At 37.4% G+C, this 18,292-nt stretch overlaps 1 protein-coding gene across 3 annotated transcripts; it reads right to left on the bottom strand.

Moving 5' to 3' along the window:
- Positions 1–1,883: 1,883 nt before the first annotated feature.
- On the bottom strand, positions 1,884–14,219 carry LOC149833477 (uncharacterized protein At2g33490-like). 3 transcript variants are annotated; one of them, XM_090015148.1, is made up of 11 exons: positions 13,701–14,219; positions 11,848–11,920; positions 11,156–11,230; positions 8,401–8,462; positions 8,240–8,308; positions 7,507–7,535; positions 7,220–7,424; positions 6,882–7,112; positions 6,084–6,137; positions 4,204–5,176; positions 1,884–2,124 (listed from the first exon to the last, which is right to left on the bottom strand). In XM_090015148.1, the coding sequence occupies exons 1-11, from the start codon at positions 13,800–13,802 to the stop codon at positions 2,114–2,116; spliced, it is 1,884 nt and encodes a 627-aa protein (XP_089871274.1). In that variant the 5' UTR covers positions 13,803–14,219; the 3' UTR covers positions 1,884–2,113. The 3 variants fall into 3 exon arrangements, with proteins under 3 accessions (XP_089871274.1, XP_089871273.1, XP_089871275.1); XM_090015147.1 differs by having other exon boundaries at positions 13,692–14,153; XM_090015149.1 differs by lacking the exon at positions 6,084–6,137 and having other exon boundaries at positions 13,692–14,153.
- Between the last annotated feature and the right edge of the window lie 4,073 nt (positions 14,220–18,292).

Here is an 18,292-nt window from a genome sequence, read left to right as displayed (position 1 = left end):
TGAGCTCTCTCTCTCTCTCTCTCACACACACACACACACACATGCATAGAATACTATGTTTTCATCCATTTTGTCATTCTATTTGACCGTAAGTGTCATGTCTGTCATGTGGTGAAATTAGATAATTTTTGTGATTCATGCTCTCTTTTCATCTCCTCAAACAACATATGTATTGGTGACCGTGACAGTTATACTTGCTTCAGTGTGCACATTTCCAAGGACATCATGTCCTGGACAATCCTCATATATAATAGCATGTGCTTCATGTTATAGCGCATTGACAAAGTCCCACTATATTTAACTGGACACGGTTGAATCCCACAGGCCATGTTCATTACAAATTAAAACTATAGTCGCAGAGGAAGAAATGGGTGTGAGAAGTGATGGGCTAAGCATGAACCGAGAAATGTTCAGAAAATGTCTTGATGTGAAGCATAAAGCTTTAGGAATCATAAGGGAAGAAATTGTTTAATTTTGTGTTGATGTTTGAACAGTGTATTGATGTATTTAATAATGTTTATTTTTGTTTTGGCGCTTGAATTAATTGTTTTAGTATTGCAGTTATCTTTTGAACCATCGTTAACATACTTCTTTCTTGCTCTAATTCAAGAAAAAAATCCATTTAGGGGTCCACTTTTTTCCTCTAATTCTAAAATGAGCCTCACAGCTCTGAATTTCCTGATATGGGCCTCTGGTTTTCTGGAAGCTGCCAAATAGAGACCTACCTTTATTGTTATCTATTTATTTTAGGTTAAATTTCAAGTCAAAATACAATAATACTCTTGGTAATCAAACGTTCAAAAAATTTATGTCATCTTATGAGGGGAAATGAGTTTTTTTATTCTAAAGGACAATATGGGAGATAAAAAAATCACGTTTCCCAAGACGATGTTTGTCAACCTGGGGTCTCTATTTGACAGTTCTCAGGAAACCTTTGGCCCATATCAGGAATTTCAGAAAAGAGAGGTCCACTCTCGAAATTAGTGCAAAATTTTGGCCTCTAAATGAAATTTCCCTAGGTTTAAATAGAATGCAAAGCACGGTAGCTGTCCTTATTGATCATCACAGCAAATCATGACTGACTGGAAAAGTAATTGGTCAACCTTGGCAGTCAATTGTTTGCCTAATTGTGATTAATCGGCATTTGCATGCATCATAATTAATTGGTAATAATCCTTCGCATCGAATTTTTGTACATAATTCTAAATAATTAAAGAAAAGCAATAAGTCCTATAATGTAAAGCTTAAGAAAATGAAAAGTTGAAACTAGTGACAATGAAAGCCCATGATGTATGCTAGCCTATTTCATAGTAAACGTAATTAGTTTTCATCTATATTACTAGATGTTAGGGTAAGATCACATTGGAAAACATGGTCAATTTTTTATTTTTATATTTTCTTTTAATTGAATACGTTTAGATTTAAAAATTGTTCAAAATAATTTATAATACAAAACAATAAATTTGATTTAATTCATTGTTTGTAAATATATAGCACAGTTGTATTGATCACTGATAAACAATGAAGACAAGTACATGAGACGCACATAACAGATGTATGCCAACGGTTCTGTTCCATGAATTAAACTTTAGACATCCCTGAATTTACGGTGGAAACAAATTTTCTTTTACAATCTCCTTATAAAACATTATGAAAGGAAACCTGACATTAGATTGATAAAAGAAAACCATACCGATTACTAGTGGAACATCTGCACCAAAATTTATGCTTCTTTTCTGTTGGAAAGTTACAGATCATATTTATCCAAATAAGCAGTAACACAATGGATGCATGCAAGCGCTTTCACTCCATGTTGAGCGTTGCTGTGTTAACATCTGACCTTGTTTTTAGACGGAACCAAAAGGAGAAATCACACAAAGAACTTAAAAAATAAGCCTCTTCTCATTTCATACTAATCCAGTACTTTACATACATCGCCACTTACATGCCTCGTTATTTTGATACTGATTCAGCGCTGAACAGAATCTAATAGCTCACAATATTGAAAAGAGCAAATTGAATGGTACATAGGTTATTTACATGGGGATCTTACTCAGCCATCATCATGCATCGTGCAAAGGGCATGAATACCAGAGGTTTGGCAAGAGACTGGTCATTCCACATCTACGATAGAAGAACATTTAGTCAGAGGTCACACAATTTTTGCCTTCACCAACATGGATAATGAAAGCCTAGTGTTAAAGAAGCAGCAGGTTTCACTAACGTTATAACAAAAAAAAAAACAAGAAAAAAAAGTTGCGCCAATACACAAGCTGCTCAATTTTGATTAAAAATGTTGGCATGAATTCATAGGTCCACAATTAGTATTTACTGTTCAATGTTTAGAAACAAAATTTATCAGTAAGCTATTTCCAGGACTCTCTCCCCACAAAGTAATACGACCAATGAACATTTCCCTACAAGGGGCAGACTTCCTATATATGATCACCCAAAGTTTTCCCTCTATTTAACTGAAGTTCGCTTTTATATATGAGTAAATATTGGCTACTAATGAAGGTAAGGAACTAATGAGTAGAAATCATTCCTTCAAAAAAATTTCATTTTTTTGTAGATCAAATCTTATGGATGTGATCTATAGGAAACTTGCTTTGAATCATGTGATTATGACAATTAGGTTTTTAAAGGGATCAAAAAATCAATGGCTCACAATGTGCCAAAATTTTATAATTCAAAAGATCACATTTTTACATCAGAAAAGCATGATCCAAGGTTTGATCCTTAGCAAACAAACCATGTTGAACACATCTGTGGTTAGATTGAGTTGAGACAACTAGCACTTATGATTTCTAGTTCATTAGTTCCTTACCTTCATTAGTAGCAAATATATATATATATAGTAATGATAGGGTGCTCCCAGAGCACCAACTCACACCTAATAGAAGCTTTAGATTTTCAAATTTCTTGAACTTTTTTTTTGTTGATCAAACCCTCTATATATATATGATCTACAAGCATTATTTAGCAGAAAACAAGTTTTGGATCATGTGATTATATATATATATATATATATATATATATATATATATAGAGAGAGAGAGAGAGAGAGAGAGAGAGTAATGGGTCCGTGCTAAACCCATTTGGTACTAAACCACATGCTAAATGGGTTCCGCCCCCATAAATGTGTTGGGCATGGTCAATTTACTAAGAATCCATCATGTGTTTTCAATAAAAAAATGATGTTTGGAGCCTTGAAAATTTACAAAGATTTTGGTTTTTCAAACTTTATAAAAACCCACCCATGTATTGGAATCAAACGTTTCAAGAGCTGATCCCTATAAAATCAAGTACATAGATCACATTTGTATGGTCAGAATTTAAAAATAAAATGAAAAAGTCCGAAAAACCCATTTAGCACGTGGTGTAGCAAATGGGTTTAGCATGGACCCATTACTCTATATATCCAAAATCTTTGTAAAATTTTGAGGCTCCAAAATCCAGGTGTGGATTCTTAGTAAATCGACCATGCCCAACACATTTATGGAGCCGGAACCGCATAAAAGCATCGGAGAAGCCCGAAAAACCTATTTAGCATGTGGTTTAGCACCAAATGGGTTTAGCACGAACCCATTTTCACACACACACACACACACACACATATATATATATATATATATATATATATATATATAGGTGTGTGAATCTAAAAAAGCCAAAAGGAACTATATTTTAGGAAAGAACAGCGGTAATATCTTATGCTGAATCAATAAAAGAGCAAAAATACCAGTGCCCATTGTTGAGCACCATCTATTTTTAAGACAGATGAATCAGGGGACCAAAACGATAGTACAATTCTCTAAGATGGCCATCGAAACATCTGCCAGATAGGAAAAAAAATCAGAGGGAAAAAAGAGAGAATCTGGATGCCTTTTTTTCATTTATTACACGAGCAACCACACTCAGGATTGGAGACATGGCTACGCTGGTGTTGGCCTGCTGTACCTACAGTCGCTGCCCTGGCAATGTAAAACTCCGTGGGCACCCCCCCTTCGACCCCCAGGGAGCCTCCTGCTTTGCCTTGCAGAAGCCCCCCCCCCCCCCATGGGAGCTTGAACTCGGGGTAGAGGGAGACCTCACTACCCACGAGCCCAAGACCATGTGGAAAACCCCTTAGGGCCATTTAAGGAAACAATTTTGAACTAACAAACAAAAGCAACAGAAAACATAAGAAAGAATTCAATTCACCTGTGGTTCTAGTGACCGTCAATCGGCTGTTTGGAAATGCAATTGGTGTCAAAGGAGGTGAAGCAACCTCCACACTCAAGTCCACAGGAGATTCTTGTGCTCTCTGACCACCTCTTGAAGGTATTGAGAAACTGCGGGGCACTGTCGCAGGAGGTCTTGGTAATGGAGATGTTGGTTGTGCTGTCCTCACAGAATATTTCTCTGCCAAAGAACGTTGCTGACTCCTGGAAACCAAAGGGGCTGAATGGGTAACCAAGCCAGTTTTAGGTGAAGCATCACTTTTGGCTAAGACCCCAGGTGGCCTTGGAAGCTCATGAAGCTCACTTATTTTTGGTGAAGAACATGGAGATACTTTGGAGGACGCTGCTCGATGAGATACAGGGATCCGGGAAAACATTCTGGATATCAACACAGGGCGTTCTAGAGAGGGTGTAGGACCACCAGTAGGAGTGTGTTTACTTGACCAAGGCTTACCTGTCAATGGCCCTGAGAAGGCTTGCCGTTGCATCTTTTTATTATCAGAAAAGTTTCTCAAATCATATTTGTGTGGTGAAAGCCCCTCTCCTAAATGAACAGAGGCCCGACCAGCAACATTATTCATATTGCTCTCTTTCAGAACCGAATGTGATTTTGACAAGTGTGGTGTTCCTGATAATTGATCAGCACCATAACCTCCTGGCTGCTTTTTCGGCGCCAAGGGTAATGAATGAGATAAAGAATTTGTTTGCCAATTTATGTTGGACTGTCTTCCAGGAACTTTGTTTGAACCAGCCGCCACTGCATTTTTGGCATCACCAGGAGTGGGTAGCACATACGTATGGAATTTCCTCGGTGTTGATGGATTTATGTCTCTCAAAATTTCAGTAGCATCCTTTTTATTATCACGATAGGCCAAAATGGGTGCTGAGAAGCTACCATCCTTGGGCTCACCGATCATTGCATTATAATCTCTCTGGACTTTATCTTGATTTCCCTACAATAAGGTTTAAAAAATAACAAAGGAAGATGAAACAAGCTTCACCATTACATAATCAGAGAGCTACAAAACAGAACAGGGGTGAGGTACCCTGCTCTCTCTCTCTCTCTCTCTCTCTCTCTCTCTCTCTCCCTCATATGCAAAGCATACCACACAAACAGAAAATCCCAACCCAGTTAGTCCATTACATAATCAGAAAGCTACGAAACAGAACAGGGGTGAGGTACCCTGCTCTCTCTCTCTCTCATATGCAAAGCATACCACACAAACAGAAAAACCCAACCCAGTTAGTCCAGACCTGGACATAAACTTCCAGGATCAGCCTGGGCAGAAACAAAAGCTCACTCAGAGCCAATCCCAGATTGTATAATCACAGTCACCCAGGTTTTTGAAGAGTTGAGCTGGATATGAAAAAATTTGCATGTAATATCATGATATCATGGGAGACAACATGAGAGTTTACCTGATTATGAACCTAACCGGATCCAAACCCACCCAGATCCAACCTAAAACTAAACTATTTATATCTCTAACAAACAATTTGAAATTCAATATTTAGGAGAACCTAGGTTTTGAAGTTGGAGGGTCAAGAATTTAAGGTTTCAGTAGCTTGATCTAGAGTTCGACTGCTTTCAAACCCAGGCTAAACAAGTGGAACAGAGCTGATCTAATTTCCCCACTTTTACAACCAAAGCTCATGCTTTGGTTATTTCTCTTTAACCTAGCATCACAAAATTTCATATGGTAGGCAGTTGGTCAATCCATTCATAACTCAAAATAATGTGCTTGCATATTGGTTAAACATGATTTCTTCGTATATCCAAATTCCCATTCTGCATTTAGAAAGGGATTTACTTGTGTATCCACGGTTGACACATAAAAGATATGATAGAGAGACTTTTACCTTAGCGGTTTTAGTTGATACAGATGGAGCAAAGGCATGATCCACATGATCTAGCTGCATGACCAACAAGTGGGATTAACTGCTTGGAACCATCAAAGTACTTATCCATTACCAATAAGCAAAAACACAAAGCCATGGGAACTAAAACTTCTTCATGAACATATTAGGGTAGTCAAAGCTATCATAACTTACAAGTAGGGCTGGTAAATGAACCGAGCAACTCATGGCTCAGCTTGTCACAAACTTGTTCAATAATCAGTTCGTATAGTTGGCGAGCCGAGCCATGATCAGCTTGTTTAGCTTAAATGAATCGAGACCAAACACAAGGTGTTCGACTTAGGAGGGCTCGTATAGATAAAAAAAATTTATGTATAATATATTTTAAGTGTAATCTATAAAAAGAAGAACACATAAAATATATATACAAAGAGAAGGATGCATAGAAAATATACATAAAAATATAATATAGACTATTAAGTGTAATATATAAAATATATATTTTAAGTGTAATATATAAAATATATATTTTAAGTGTAATATATAAAAAAATTATATATTCCATGTATAAATAAACATGGAATGTTTTTACATAAGCCAAGCTCAAGCTCGGCTCAGCTAAACATGAACACAAGCCAAGTCACGAGTTCAATCCACTGGTAAATGAGCCGAGCCTGAACAAACTCTGTTCAGTTTGTTTGGCTTGTTTACCAGACGTAATAACAAGTAATTAATATCACATATCCAAAAAATGTAAAATTTAACTGCAAAAAAGGGAAAGAATTACATGTGCACTCTCACCTCCATGGAATGCCTAGTAGTAATTATGGTGTCTGATGCATGTTGCAATTGCTCATAGTCAGAACTTAGTTCTCCATCATCACTGACATCAGAACTATCATCATCACCATCTTCAGAGTCGTCATCCTCAAGTCCACTAAACTGATAATCGATATGTTGCTGCTCTGTAATCACTTTTATACATGGCTCAACCGACTCTAGAAACTTAAAACTCTTCTTGAAAAAGTTCATCTGCTTTCAAGAAAGAAAAATGTAATAAAATTAGATATGATGCACCTTCACCTTAATAAAATTAGAAAACTGATCCGTGTTTTGAACAAAACATAAAAGAGTGAGACCTGCGCAGCATGATGCCGGACAGCCTGTGTCAAAAGACTCCTGGATTGTCCTTGCTTCAATGATTTCAAACGGAAAATAAATAAATTTGCCTCATCTTCATATTCATCTAAAGCAGCTTGCAACTTTTGAGGCAAAACATTTTCCCTAGAATGTCTAGACCTCCCTTTTTCTCCTTGAGAAGCCAGCATATATTCATATGCATTTCTGTAGGGACGGATCATTATGTGAGAATATAGTGGTTCGGAAAAGTCCATAGAATAAACAAAATAACTAAATGATTTCATACCTTTTCACATCACACTGGTGCTTCATTTCCTGCATCAGTTATGCAATCAGTTGAAAAGAAATGCCTAAAATCAGCATTCATGATTGATATGCTTGTTAAACAAGAAAAGCTAAAGAACTGCAGAAAAGCTGGGAGAAAGAAGGATAAAAGCAATTTAAGCAGAATGTCAATGAAACATATTGACTAATCATTCTTACTCTGACAAGTTTTGCTGAACCTATTCGAGTAATCAGTATCATTATAAAAGAAAAAGCTACAATAGATCTACTCTTGAATAAGCTAAGAAATATCTAAACAGTTTTGAGGTTCAAGGTTAGCTCTCCTTTTCTATTCATAAACCTTTTTGATTACCTGCCACTATTTTTTGTGTTTTAGTGCAACTGAATTCTTATTATGACAACTATCACATCATCTGTTAACAAGGCTGCTTTATGAAGAAAAATATCACCTTCAAATGCATAAAATAAAAGTTTGGTTTATGAATACGAGGCATATCAATCTCCGTGAACGATTGATATATATCTATGTATCCAGATGCATGCAGAAGCATTGCCCATGAATAACAAATGCATAAAGATCAGATTATACATGGTTAAGTCATATAAAGAAGAAGATAGAATATTCAAATCACAAGTATAGCAGCCCAACAGTTTAATGAAACATAAAAGGGGGTATCTTGGATAAGACATCAGTTTTCAAGAACAGGGAAACCATTAAAAGCATAAGAACATACCTCTACTGTTTGTAGTTCACTGAGAAGAGACTCAGATGGGATTGTAATTGTCTTATAAATATGTGACCGCTGTAATAAAGAAATAAATTAGTTATAATATGCACATGAGAGTTGCCATAAGTTAAAAAAGTAATTATAAACAAGAGAAGCCTTGGTCTCACATAGCTATCAACAAATTTCTGAATCTGATATTGTGCTTTCCCCAGCATTAACAAAACCTTACCTGCAAAATATTGCAGTTTCAACATATTCAGCAATTAACAAAAACATGTCAGTGACAAAATGCACAGGTTACTGTCAAACACATTAAAATAACACATGAATTTCACAAACCATTAGATGGATAACAATTATGGACATGGTAGGGCAAAGAAATCAGCAGCTAATACCTCAAATACTTGGCAGGACAACATCAAGAAAAGCTTGGATCAAGAAATTCAGGCACCAATCAAACATTCAAGAGCCCATAACCAATTTACAAGGACACCAGCAAAACTTGCATTGGAACTAACCTATGTCACACGGACACTTCCCCTAGCATGTGTATCCCGTGTTGACACGACACAACACGACACTCAGACATTTCATGGAATCATGACACTTCATGGACATACTCAAACCAGTTTCAAACACGGTCAACATTGTGTCATTAACGTTATATTTTCTTTTATGATTTCATTTACTTTATTTCATATTCACTTCTTTTTCTTTTAAAATTTGTCATCAATTATATTACATTTCAATTTCAACTTAGTTTCATTATTCGATGTTCTTAATTATAGAGATTTAGATTTTTTTTTATACACATACTCACATATATGCATACATCTATGTGTATGGCCATGGCCCTATGTGATAATTTTATAAAATTTTATTGTATTGTACCAAGTGTATCCACATCATGTCCCACTCCCACATCCATATTCATGTGACATAGGAACAAACTCCTTTGGTATGTGATAGTTATTTAGATTTCTTGAGTTCTTTCATAAATTTCCAACTATTTTTTATTTCATATAGTTTTCTCATTAATTTTAAGTTCATTACAATGCTCACATAAAAAAATTGAGACAAAAGGTAAGTTATAAAATTGTAACAAGAAATCTACAGTAAAAGCTTCCTAATAGATAGGCACTCCTGTGACAAGAACCCCTCACAAGGAATTGGTTTGTCATTCGATAGGTACATGAACCGATCAGAAACATTGATGTGTTGCAAGTGAATAAGAGCATTAAGGAGATTCCATGGTATTGTTGAGGGTGTCTGGTTTGAGTGCCATCTACAAGAACACAATCTAATCTTAAGACCATCTTACCAGCAGCTAAATTGTCATGTTTTGGGAGCAGCACGATAAGTTGTTAGAGATGAAAAGGAAAAGATGAGCTCTATACCTCCTCCCCAATCCAACCCACCAAAAAATGAAGAAAAAAAGTCATTTGTCTCAGCATCATGTTTCTTTTTTTTGAAAGACAAGTTGGGGTTAGGCAGACCCCTACCAGTTATACAACTATATACCATTGGGTTTTGAACCTGCAACGTTCCAACACAAGGTGACGTGCACTAGCTGCTCCTACCAGACAGCTGATCCCCTGTTGGTAGTCTCTGCATCATGTTACCAATTACTGTAGGAACTACTTTTAGTCTTCTGCAATATGCATTTCATATTGCAGAAGAATATGTTACCAATTTCTGCCCTTCTATTTCTGATGAAACAATTAGATGACATGTTTAATTAAGAGCTTAGAATCTCCTAATGACTCATACAGTGAGTATCATGCATCTGTCCAACTGGCTGAGATAGCATTTGCTTTCTTTACGAGCTTGGTTTCATTTTAATGAGAACCCTTGATCATTTTTATTTTCTCCACTACAGGCCAATAAGATTGGGTCTATTTGGACATAGGACACTCAATGAAAAAGTAGACACACCCAATGCAATACTGTCATAGTCAATAATATGACAGACCAGATATGCGCTACCTTAAGTTGAATGCTTCTTTTTGTGAACCATAGTCACAAATATCAGTCTTGCAATAGTATTAGGCTATTAGCAAGCCCTTTTCTTGAAAGGATCTATACAGTAAGTGTTTTTTCTCAAAAAGAATCTTGGAGATTTTTTTAATCAAAATATCTCAAATTGAAGAAAATGCACAAAACTGAAATTCATAATTTTTTTAAAATTGTTTTTTCAAGATAATAACAAGATATCAAGATGCTACATTTTTTCAGTGCATTAGATTATATGGAGTTCTGCATTTTTAAAAAATTCTTTAAAAGTATCAAACTATTAACAACAAATAGTGTTCCACAAGTTCTTATCAGCAACTGCCTGGTTGGGATAATGATTTTATAGATCCAAAAGTTTCCAATACCAGATTATGCTTCCTGTCATAACACATGATCATGGGTCTATATCACTTGGAGCAATTTTTTTAGTACATCATAATCTCTTTAGATTTCCAAGAACATTAAGTACATAAGTCGATTGTGTACATTAACGAAATCGAAGAAAAGTTTGCAGCACATGATTTCAAATACATGGTTGCTCCAAGCTGATTGGGCTGGCAATGTCAAGGGACATCCAGTTGGAAGCAAACTGTCTCTGAGAATGAACAGGGATACATGGTCTAAAACTCCTATAGAAGAGCTGTAGCCACGTCACAGTTTCTTCTCTTTTTTTTGCCCCTATGAAAGTACTTGTTAGTGCATATTTATACAATCAAGGACATAATGCCATGAGCAACAAATAGCCCATGTATAGGATGATGATGTACACAAGCGAACAGTGACCTAAAGAAGGTTGTAGAATGTGCATCAAAAAGCGATCACATCGTACATGGATGTGTCCACCATTGACTGAAAATTGATGATATATCACAAATACGCAAGCATGAATTTATGATTTTTTGTGCTTACCGCTATCCTCATCATCATTTAAAGCATTCTTCTCCAGCAGACAAGAACCTAGATCCTTCAGTGACTCTGAAAATTCTGCAAACAATACCACTAACTTAAAAAGAAAAAGGGACATGTGTGGAACTAATGCCAACATAAAAAGATATATAATAATTCCACAAACAGACAAAAGCACACCTGGCAGTCCCATTTCAATATGCAAACAATACCACTAACTCAAAAAGAAAAGGGATATGTATATGTAGAACTGAGGCAACCCAAGAAGAGAGAGAGAGAGAGAGAGAGAGAGAGAGAGAGAGAGAGAGAGAGAGAGAGAGAGAGAGAGAGAGAGAGAGAGAGATGGAAACACACCTAGCAGTCCCATTTCAAACAGTATAAGAAAGATTCAGGTAGAAGCATATAGATATGTGTGTATCATAAAAAATGTGAAGCTCAAAATGGTTTAAAAAATTAAAACTAACTAAATAATGTCTCAACCAATTCAACAGAAGCTCCTCGTTTGAATGCTACAATCTGTGTCTCGGCACATCATGAATGAAACAAAACAGAACTAAATCAGCAGGAATTTCTACAAAATATAAGAATACTGAAGACAAAGGAAACTTCAAAAAGGTTTAAGCAAGATCCATGATAGTGTAAAGAGACACAGGATAAATGGCCGCATATCATTGTATTTTGGACAACAGTTGTACCAAATGCAGTATTTTTGGTGAAAGCAGCTGCAGCAAGTAGGCTGTCATAACAGTTCCTCATGTCTTGCATGTCCTACAAAAACACAAAAATATATAGTTAATAAAGCAAAGGCCATGCATACTTGGAGATTCATGCATTGCTTAGCAAATACAAAGTTAAAAAGGAAATAAACACATGAATTTATCAGTTATACAATATATAGATCTATTCATGTTCACAGCCTTTAGTGGACATCAACAAGTTCACTTAAATCTTTTCCCCTAGCAAATTTTGGATGCTATAGTGGTTTCTCACATTGATTGTTACTACTAGCATAATTAAGTACTACAAATATTAGTTTTAACTTGGTAACGTAAGGCATGTTTAAAACTTCACTAGAATGCCTGTGATAGTGAAAATTAAATATGTGCTTATTCTGATCGCTAAAGTTTGTCTTATCATAGGACTTCTTGCAGCAGTGAAACAAAAGATGCAATATTTTGATGAGCAATTTCATATCCAAGACATTTATTGACATTCTTTTTTAATACAATCTACTTGAGAAACTCTGTTACAGATACTGCACATTTTTATCCAGCAAACAAGTCTATGGCTGGCCAAGCCATTTCTTTAACCACATTCTTGTATTATCAGATATATCAAAGGAACCCTGTTAAAGCGTCTGCTTCCTTGGAAGAATTCTCTCGTCAAGTTAAGTTCCCACTTCTGGATCTATGACTCCTACATCAACTTTTCCCACTGTTAGATGGTCAAATTATTGCTTGTGTAACTTATCTGCTTTTCTGAAAAGAAATAGCAACAGATTAACAAATTCATTAGAGAAGCCAGAGGGATGTGGATCTCCACCTACTCAGTTTGTCGCATTTCCATAATGTAGTACTGAAAAAACATAATCAACCAAGAATAGGCAGTCGTAAGCAGTTACATTAACAGCAATTATATCCCATAGTACGATGACGAATACATAATAATTCAAATTGAAATCCTCCACACTGTAGGAGGGGAAATAACATAAGACATCTGAGCTAAAAAGGGCAGCAAATTGCTCAACAAGACAAACAAGTTCAGAGGCCTTTGCCTAAACAATTCACAGCCTCACTCATTCTACACCCTCTGTGTCGCAGTTTAACTCTGATAGGAGCTTCCCTATAGCGACTTCTCAAGATGTTACAAGGTGTTAGCCAAAATCCCAACCACTTCTATATAGAAAGGGAAGAAGAGCCACATCTCCGAGCAAGGAAATCCATGCTAACATCCAGCAAATCCTTCTACCTCCTATACAAACAAGCATAGAAGGGAACGAAATGCCCCACGCATTAAGTAATTAATCAAAAGTAAGAAGCAGGCGTCCTACACAGCCGAAATTTCGAGCACGGAATCAAGATAAGTTTCATCATCTAGCCACCAATCCCTTCTTTCTCCACAGATCCGTATCCAATGCATCCCTGAATAGATCGCCTTGACAGTTTTTTCGGACACTAAATCCATGAAACAAAGCATTGCAGAAGAAAACTAGCTCTGTCATGGTTATAATAATTTCCAAACAGGAAAAGTAACTTCCAAACACATTCCTAACATATCCTAAGAAAACTGTGCCGGAAAACACGGAAAACGAAATCTTTCCACGAAATTCACTAATTCAATAAGCATTCGCGCTCCTCATCCTCGAAACAAAAACGAAACAAGAAACTTAGAACCGTCCACGATCAGACGCAATCCAGAAGTCCGATCTCAAAAAAAATTCTAAAAAACCTGGAAAAAGAAGCATCAAGGATCCACGAACACCGTGGGAAAGAAAAGGAACGAAGAAGAAACGATCCAAAAAAGGAGAAAAGAAGCTCGCCTGAATCGCCTGAGCCAGCTCGTCGGTTTGCGTGAACTGCTGGCTCCGCTTCTCCCTCGCCTGGCCCTTGTGCAGGGCGAGGCCGCGGAGCTTCCTCAACGGAGACTTCATCTCCGGCACGTTTCCCCCTCTGAGTGCGCCTCTCCCTCTATCCTTCTTCTCCTTCCCCTGTCGATTCCGCGAACCAGAACGCACAAAGAAACCCTAATCCGCCACCAAAAGAGAGACCGATATCAAGAAAGCAAGAGAGAGCTCGAAATTCAATATGAATCCACAAATCCGCGTGGGGACGATCTCGATTCCCGCCGAGAGAGAGAGAGAGAGAGAGAGAGAGAGAGAGAGAGAGAGAGAGAGAGAGAGAGAGAGATTCTCCGCTGGGTCAAACGAAGACGAAGAGGAGGGGGCCAGGAATGGAGTCAGAACGTCGCAGAGGGGACGAACACGGAAGGGATTGGCGGTAAGCACGAGGGCAGAACCGTCCGTCCGGAGGGAAAAAATTGCGAATTGCGAGTGAGAGCCGCGTTTCCCACTTCTTTGGAAAATGAAAGCAGTTCGTCTTGAGCAGGGGTTAACCACGGTTAGTATTCCACCCGAGTCGATCGAGGCGCCGGGAGAACCGTGACGGTCGTGGCGAAACGATACGTAGTGACGGGAGCCAGCTCGACCGTACGTGCGTTGACTATACACGGGTGTTCGTCTTGCTTTGCCCCGTCAGCCGGTCGATGCTCGTGGCTGTCAGCTTCGCTTGTCCTGTCTGACGTGGATACCTGTACAGAGGGACACGTGTGCGGTAAAAACACGCCAATCTGACTCAAGACTTTGACAAGCAACAATAGATTTTACGGATAAAACAGTGGTCTCTAATTTCCAGCCCCCTTTTGTGTTTTTTTTTAATGAGGCTGAATACACGGTGCCGGATCCAAGACCCGGCTGCATTGGTCCCCTCTAAGACTCGGCCTCTTTGGTCTTAGCCTGCCCTACCTACTAATAGGGGTGTCAATGGGCCTGGTTTACCCGGACCCGACCCGAACCAAACCTTATAGGGTCTGAGTATGTGATAAATAAGAAGACCCAATTAAGACCCGGATTCACACCTAAAGGTCCGATTAATACATGGACCTGGGTATAGTTTGTAAAATTTTATACTAGATCCAGAGCTGACCCGAGTTTCGATTATGACCCGTAAATTTTCAATGTAAAAATAATAAAATTTGTGGTTTTATCGGGTCTGGGTTTGGTTCATGTAGTTCTTATCGGGTTCGGGTATGATTTTTTTTATAGTGGGTTGATTAGGCCAGAGTCCAGACCCGATACCATACCCAAAAATCTAATTCAAGTCTGATTTCATCTGGGTCCAAACCAAAACCCGACCAGTTGACACCCCTACCTACTACATTGCTCCTGTAGTAAAAGTTTGTGAGTATGCCTTTTTTTTTTTACCCTTAGGCCTTGTTTGATTCATTGTTAGGAAGGCTTTTCATGAGAATGAGCCGCAGATCTTTTAAAAAGCCTTGTCAGCTAATCCTTTATCATGAGAAAACTTTCATAAAGGAAAAGGTATGAAGGGATTTACGCATAAAGGTGTGGGGGAAAAACTGAAGGCCACATGGCACTTTCCCACCAATGATGATTTGATGTAGTCATTTCCCATGAAAGTTGCATGACTAAACCTTAGGTTTTATTACATCGCATCTCTCATCAACAAGGACCAAGATATGGGGCAAATTGCTTGAATCTAAGATCCGAGGAAATCAAATGCACCCTTAAGGCTGACACTCCTATCCTGCTTTGCCTTGTGGAAGGGGGCATTCAACCGAGAATTCAAAGTATGACTAAACCTTTCAATAAATTTTTTAAATTAGCTCAATAAAGAAGTATCGAAATACACATAAGGTTTAGGTTCAGCGGGCAACACTTGCAACAACTTAATGTAGTAAAAATGCTTTGGACAAATTAGTCAAGACCTACCAATTCTTAGTGTATTAATTTGTCTGTGATCTGTACTTTTTTTTTATGAGGAGGAACCTTCGCCGAAGCAAGGAAAAACCTGGGGTGAGGCCTCACAACCACCATGCCTTACGTGACCCACCTACGTACACCAAGGGGTTTGATATGGGGTCTTCAACTCAACACCTTGACAACCCCCTGTTGGCTGCAAGGCCCAGGTTTGGGCTTAAGAGATATCTGATAGGGGTCAGCCTAACCCAGCTTGCCTTTCAAAATAAATAAATAAATCATTATTTAGATATTTTACATATAAGTGTCTAATATATGGTTAAGAAAAAGTTAAAAGTACCATCTTATGGACTGAACTAGAGTTAAGTGATATAAAAAGTAATTAAGACCCACATCTGAGCACTTTCTTAAAAAGATAAATTTGCAGACATTAAGTGCCTATTTGTAATTGACTTATTTATTTGTTTTATAAGTTCATTTAATTTTAACTGTTTATTCCAATGTTACTAGTGTTCAATTTTTATAAAAATAGATATTTGAAAAACGCATTTGATTTTTTGTTTTCTTTCGAAACAAAAAACATTTTTTTAAAAAAGGAAAGCTGGGGTTACCAGATATCTCTTAAGCCTCATGTGGCAGAGGGATTCGAACCTGGGTCTTGAGCTTGGCACAGGACTCCGCTTACCACATGGGATACCACCTCGGTGGTATAAAACATGACCTTTTGTTAATTGCGAATATAGGTAGCTTTCAAGGAATAACTTATCCATGTGATTGTATCTAATTAAAACTGTACAGGACCTCATTATTTCAAAGCATTTTGAACATCTTTTATGACATAAGAACCAAAATATCGTTTGAATTGAAGACCGAATCTTGTTCCAAGATCAAATCTATGACTAGTTTCAAGAGTAAATGGGTTCAAATTGCAATTCCAACAATAAAATATAAATGATGGTCCATGTAGAACGCATGTTTTTTTTTTTTCTTTTTTCTTTTATTACACAGTGAAACCGCCCTCGTGATTGTTGTCCTAGTAGGGTAAAACTTCACAAGGGAGATGCCCGTATGATTGGGGGGCAAGGGTTAGCCCACAGAGTTTTACGCTGCTAGGACAGTGATCATAAGTATGGCAGTCCTAACTAGCGCAGCTAGGTCTCTGGTCCTGAGAAAGTTTCTCTGTGTAAATATAAAAAAAAGGTCTCTTAACCCAGTTCCCATTTTCTTATGTAATCGAAAAAATGATATTTGCCATGGATCCTGTTAGTCTCGTAGGTGCAACTGGTGAATGTCACCAAGTTGATGGAATGCCACAAGTTCCAAACTCGCAGGTAACATCCCTTGCTGCAAGATCAAAGTGAGGTGTATTATCCGGTGGGTAGGGACACCTACCAACTGTAGGCCAGTCAATGTGCAATCGGTGGATTTGGGTGGGGGAGGGGAGGTGTTCCCGCCATAGAAGAATAACTGTAAGACATTCGCAACCAACCAATCATGAGTTTTTTATAGTCATTTATGTTTTATAATAATAATAATAACTATGAAAGTGGGGGGACCAATGGTTTGATCTGGTATAAGAAGAGAATAATGTGGTTTCACAAGCAGTCTAGCACATTAGGCAGAGCCTAACTGGAGGCTAAAGTCTTGGTGTGGCAAGCTCATGAGTCCATTGTCAGAAATATAACTTTTCAGGGTGCCAATTTCAGCCTATTAAGGATAAAGATTAGATTGGTTGCTTCAAGGGTTGAATATGAAAGTGGCGTAAGATCGAGGCAACAAACATTAGATGAGGTGGGGGTGAATAGTACTTTTAAATAACGTCTTTGAAATTTTTAAGGATTTTAAGATTCGCAAAGCAATCACACAAAAAATACAAGAATTTATCCTGGTTCGGTCTTCCAAACCTACATCCAGTCCCCAAGCAAAACCCGCTTGAGATTTCCACTATCAACCTTGTGTAACTACAAGAACATACAAACCAAATCCGGTCTCACTTTCAGTAACAACCCTACTGAAAGCAAACAACTCCTTTAAACCAAGGAGTCATTTCCTTTTATAGAAAAATATAAGTAAGCAAACTTACAATACGAGTCTTTCTTATAAATGCAGATGAAATGCAATTGACTTTTAAGGTTGTTGAAATACTCAACTCACGAATTCACTATCTCTTAAAAGAATTTGAGTGAAAAACTAGAGTGAAAAGCAAAGAATTCGATCTTTGTAATTCAATGTAATTCGATTGGATTTGATATTTTTTAGTGTAGAATACACTTATATTTATAGTTGAAATATTTCTTACGTTGAGGGTATGAAGGGGTGTCAAAACAGTCACTTTTGAACGGTCAATTCGTTTGAAAAATGAAGAGAAACACCTTTTAAAAGTTACAAAAAATGACAATATTAGTCGACTGGAATAATAGTTAGTCGTCTGAAATCAAATATTAGTAGGCTGACAGTTATCGTCAGTCAATTACTATGTTTAACAGAGTCGTTTTCAAATCTAGAGTTTTGAAAATTAGTCGACTAAAGAAAAGTTAGTCGACTGATGAAATCATCAGTAGACTGAAAAACCTTTCAGTTGACTACTGTTAAATTTTTCTGAAAACAAACATTCTGTCTGGTCGACTAAGAAAACCTTCAGTCGA

The sequence above is a fragment of the Nuphar pumila genome, chromosome 7, assembly GCF_984573655.1.
Source record: "Nuphar pumila chromosome 7, dmNupPumi1.hap1.1, whole genome shotgun sequence".
NCBI classification, from domain to species: Eukaryota; Viridiplantae; Streptophyta; class Magnoliopsida; order Nymphaeales; family Nymphaeaceae; genus Nuphar; species Nuphar pumila.
This window is presented reverse-complemented; position numbering and strand designations above follow the sequence as displayed.

What these genes read in the sequence shown, in the direction of transcription:
- LOC149833477 (XM_090015147.1), bottom strand. Translation starts at nt 13,802, where the DNA reads ATGAAGTCTCCGTTGAGGAAGCTCCGCGGCCTCGCCCTGCACAAGGGC. An exon ending in AAATGATGATGAGGATAGCG is followed by an intron (nt 8,463 to 11,155) that starts GTAAGCACAAAA and finishes AATATTTTGCAG; the next exon opens with GTAAGGTTTTGTTAATGCTG. An exon ending in AGAAATTTGTTGATAGCTAT is followed by an intron (nt 8,309 to 8,400) that starts GTGAGACCAAGG and finishes TCTTTATTACAG; the next exon opens with CGGTCACATATTTATAAGAC.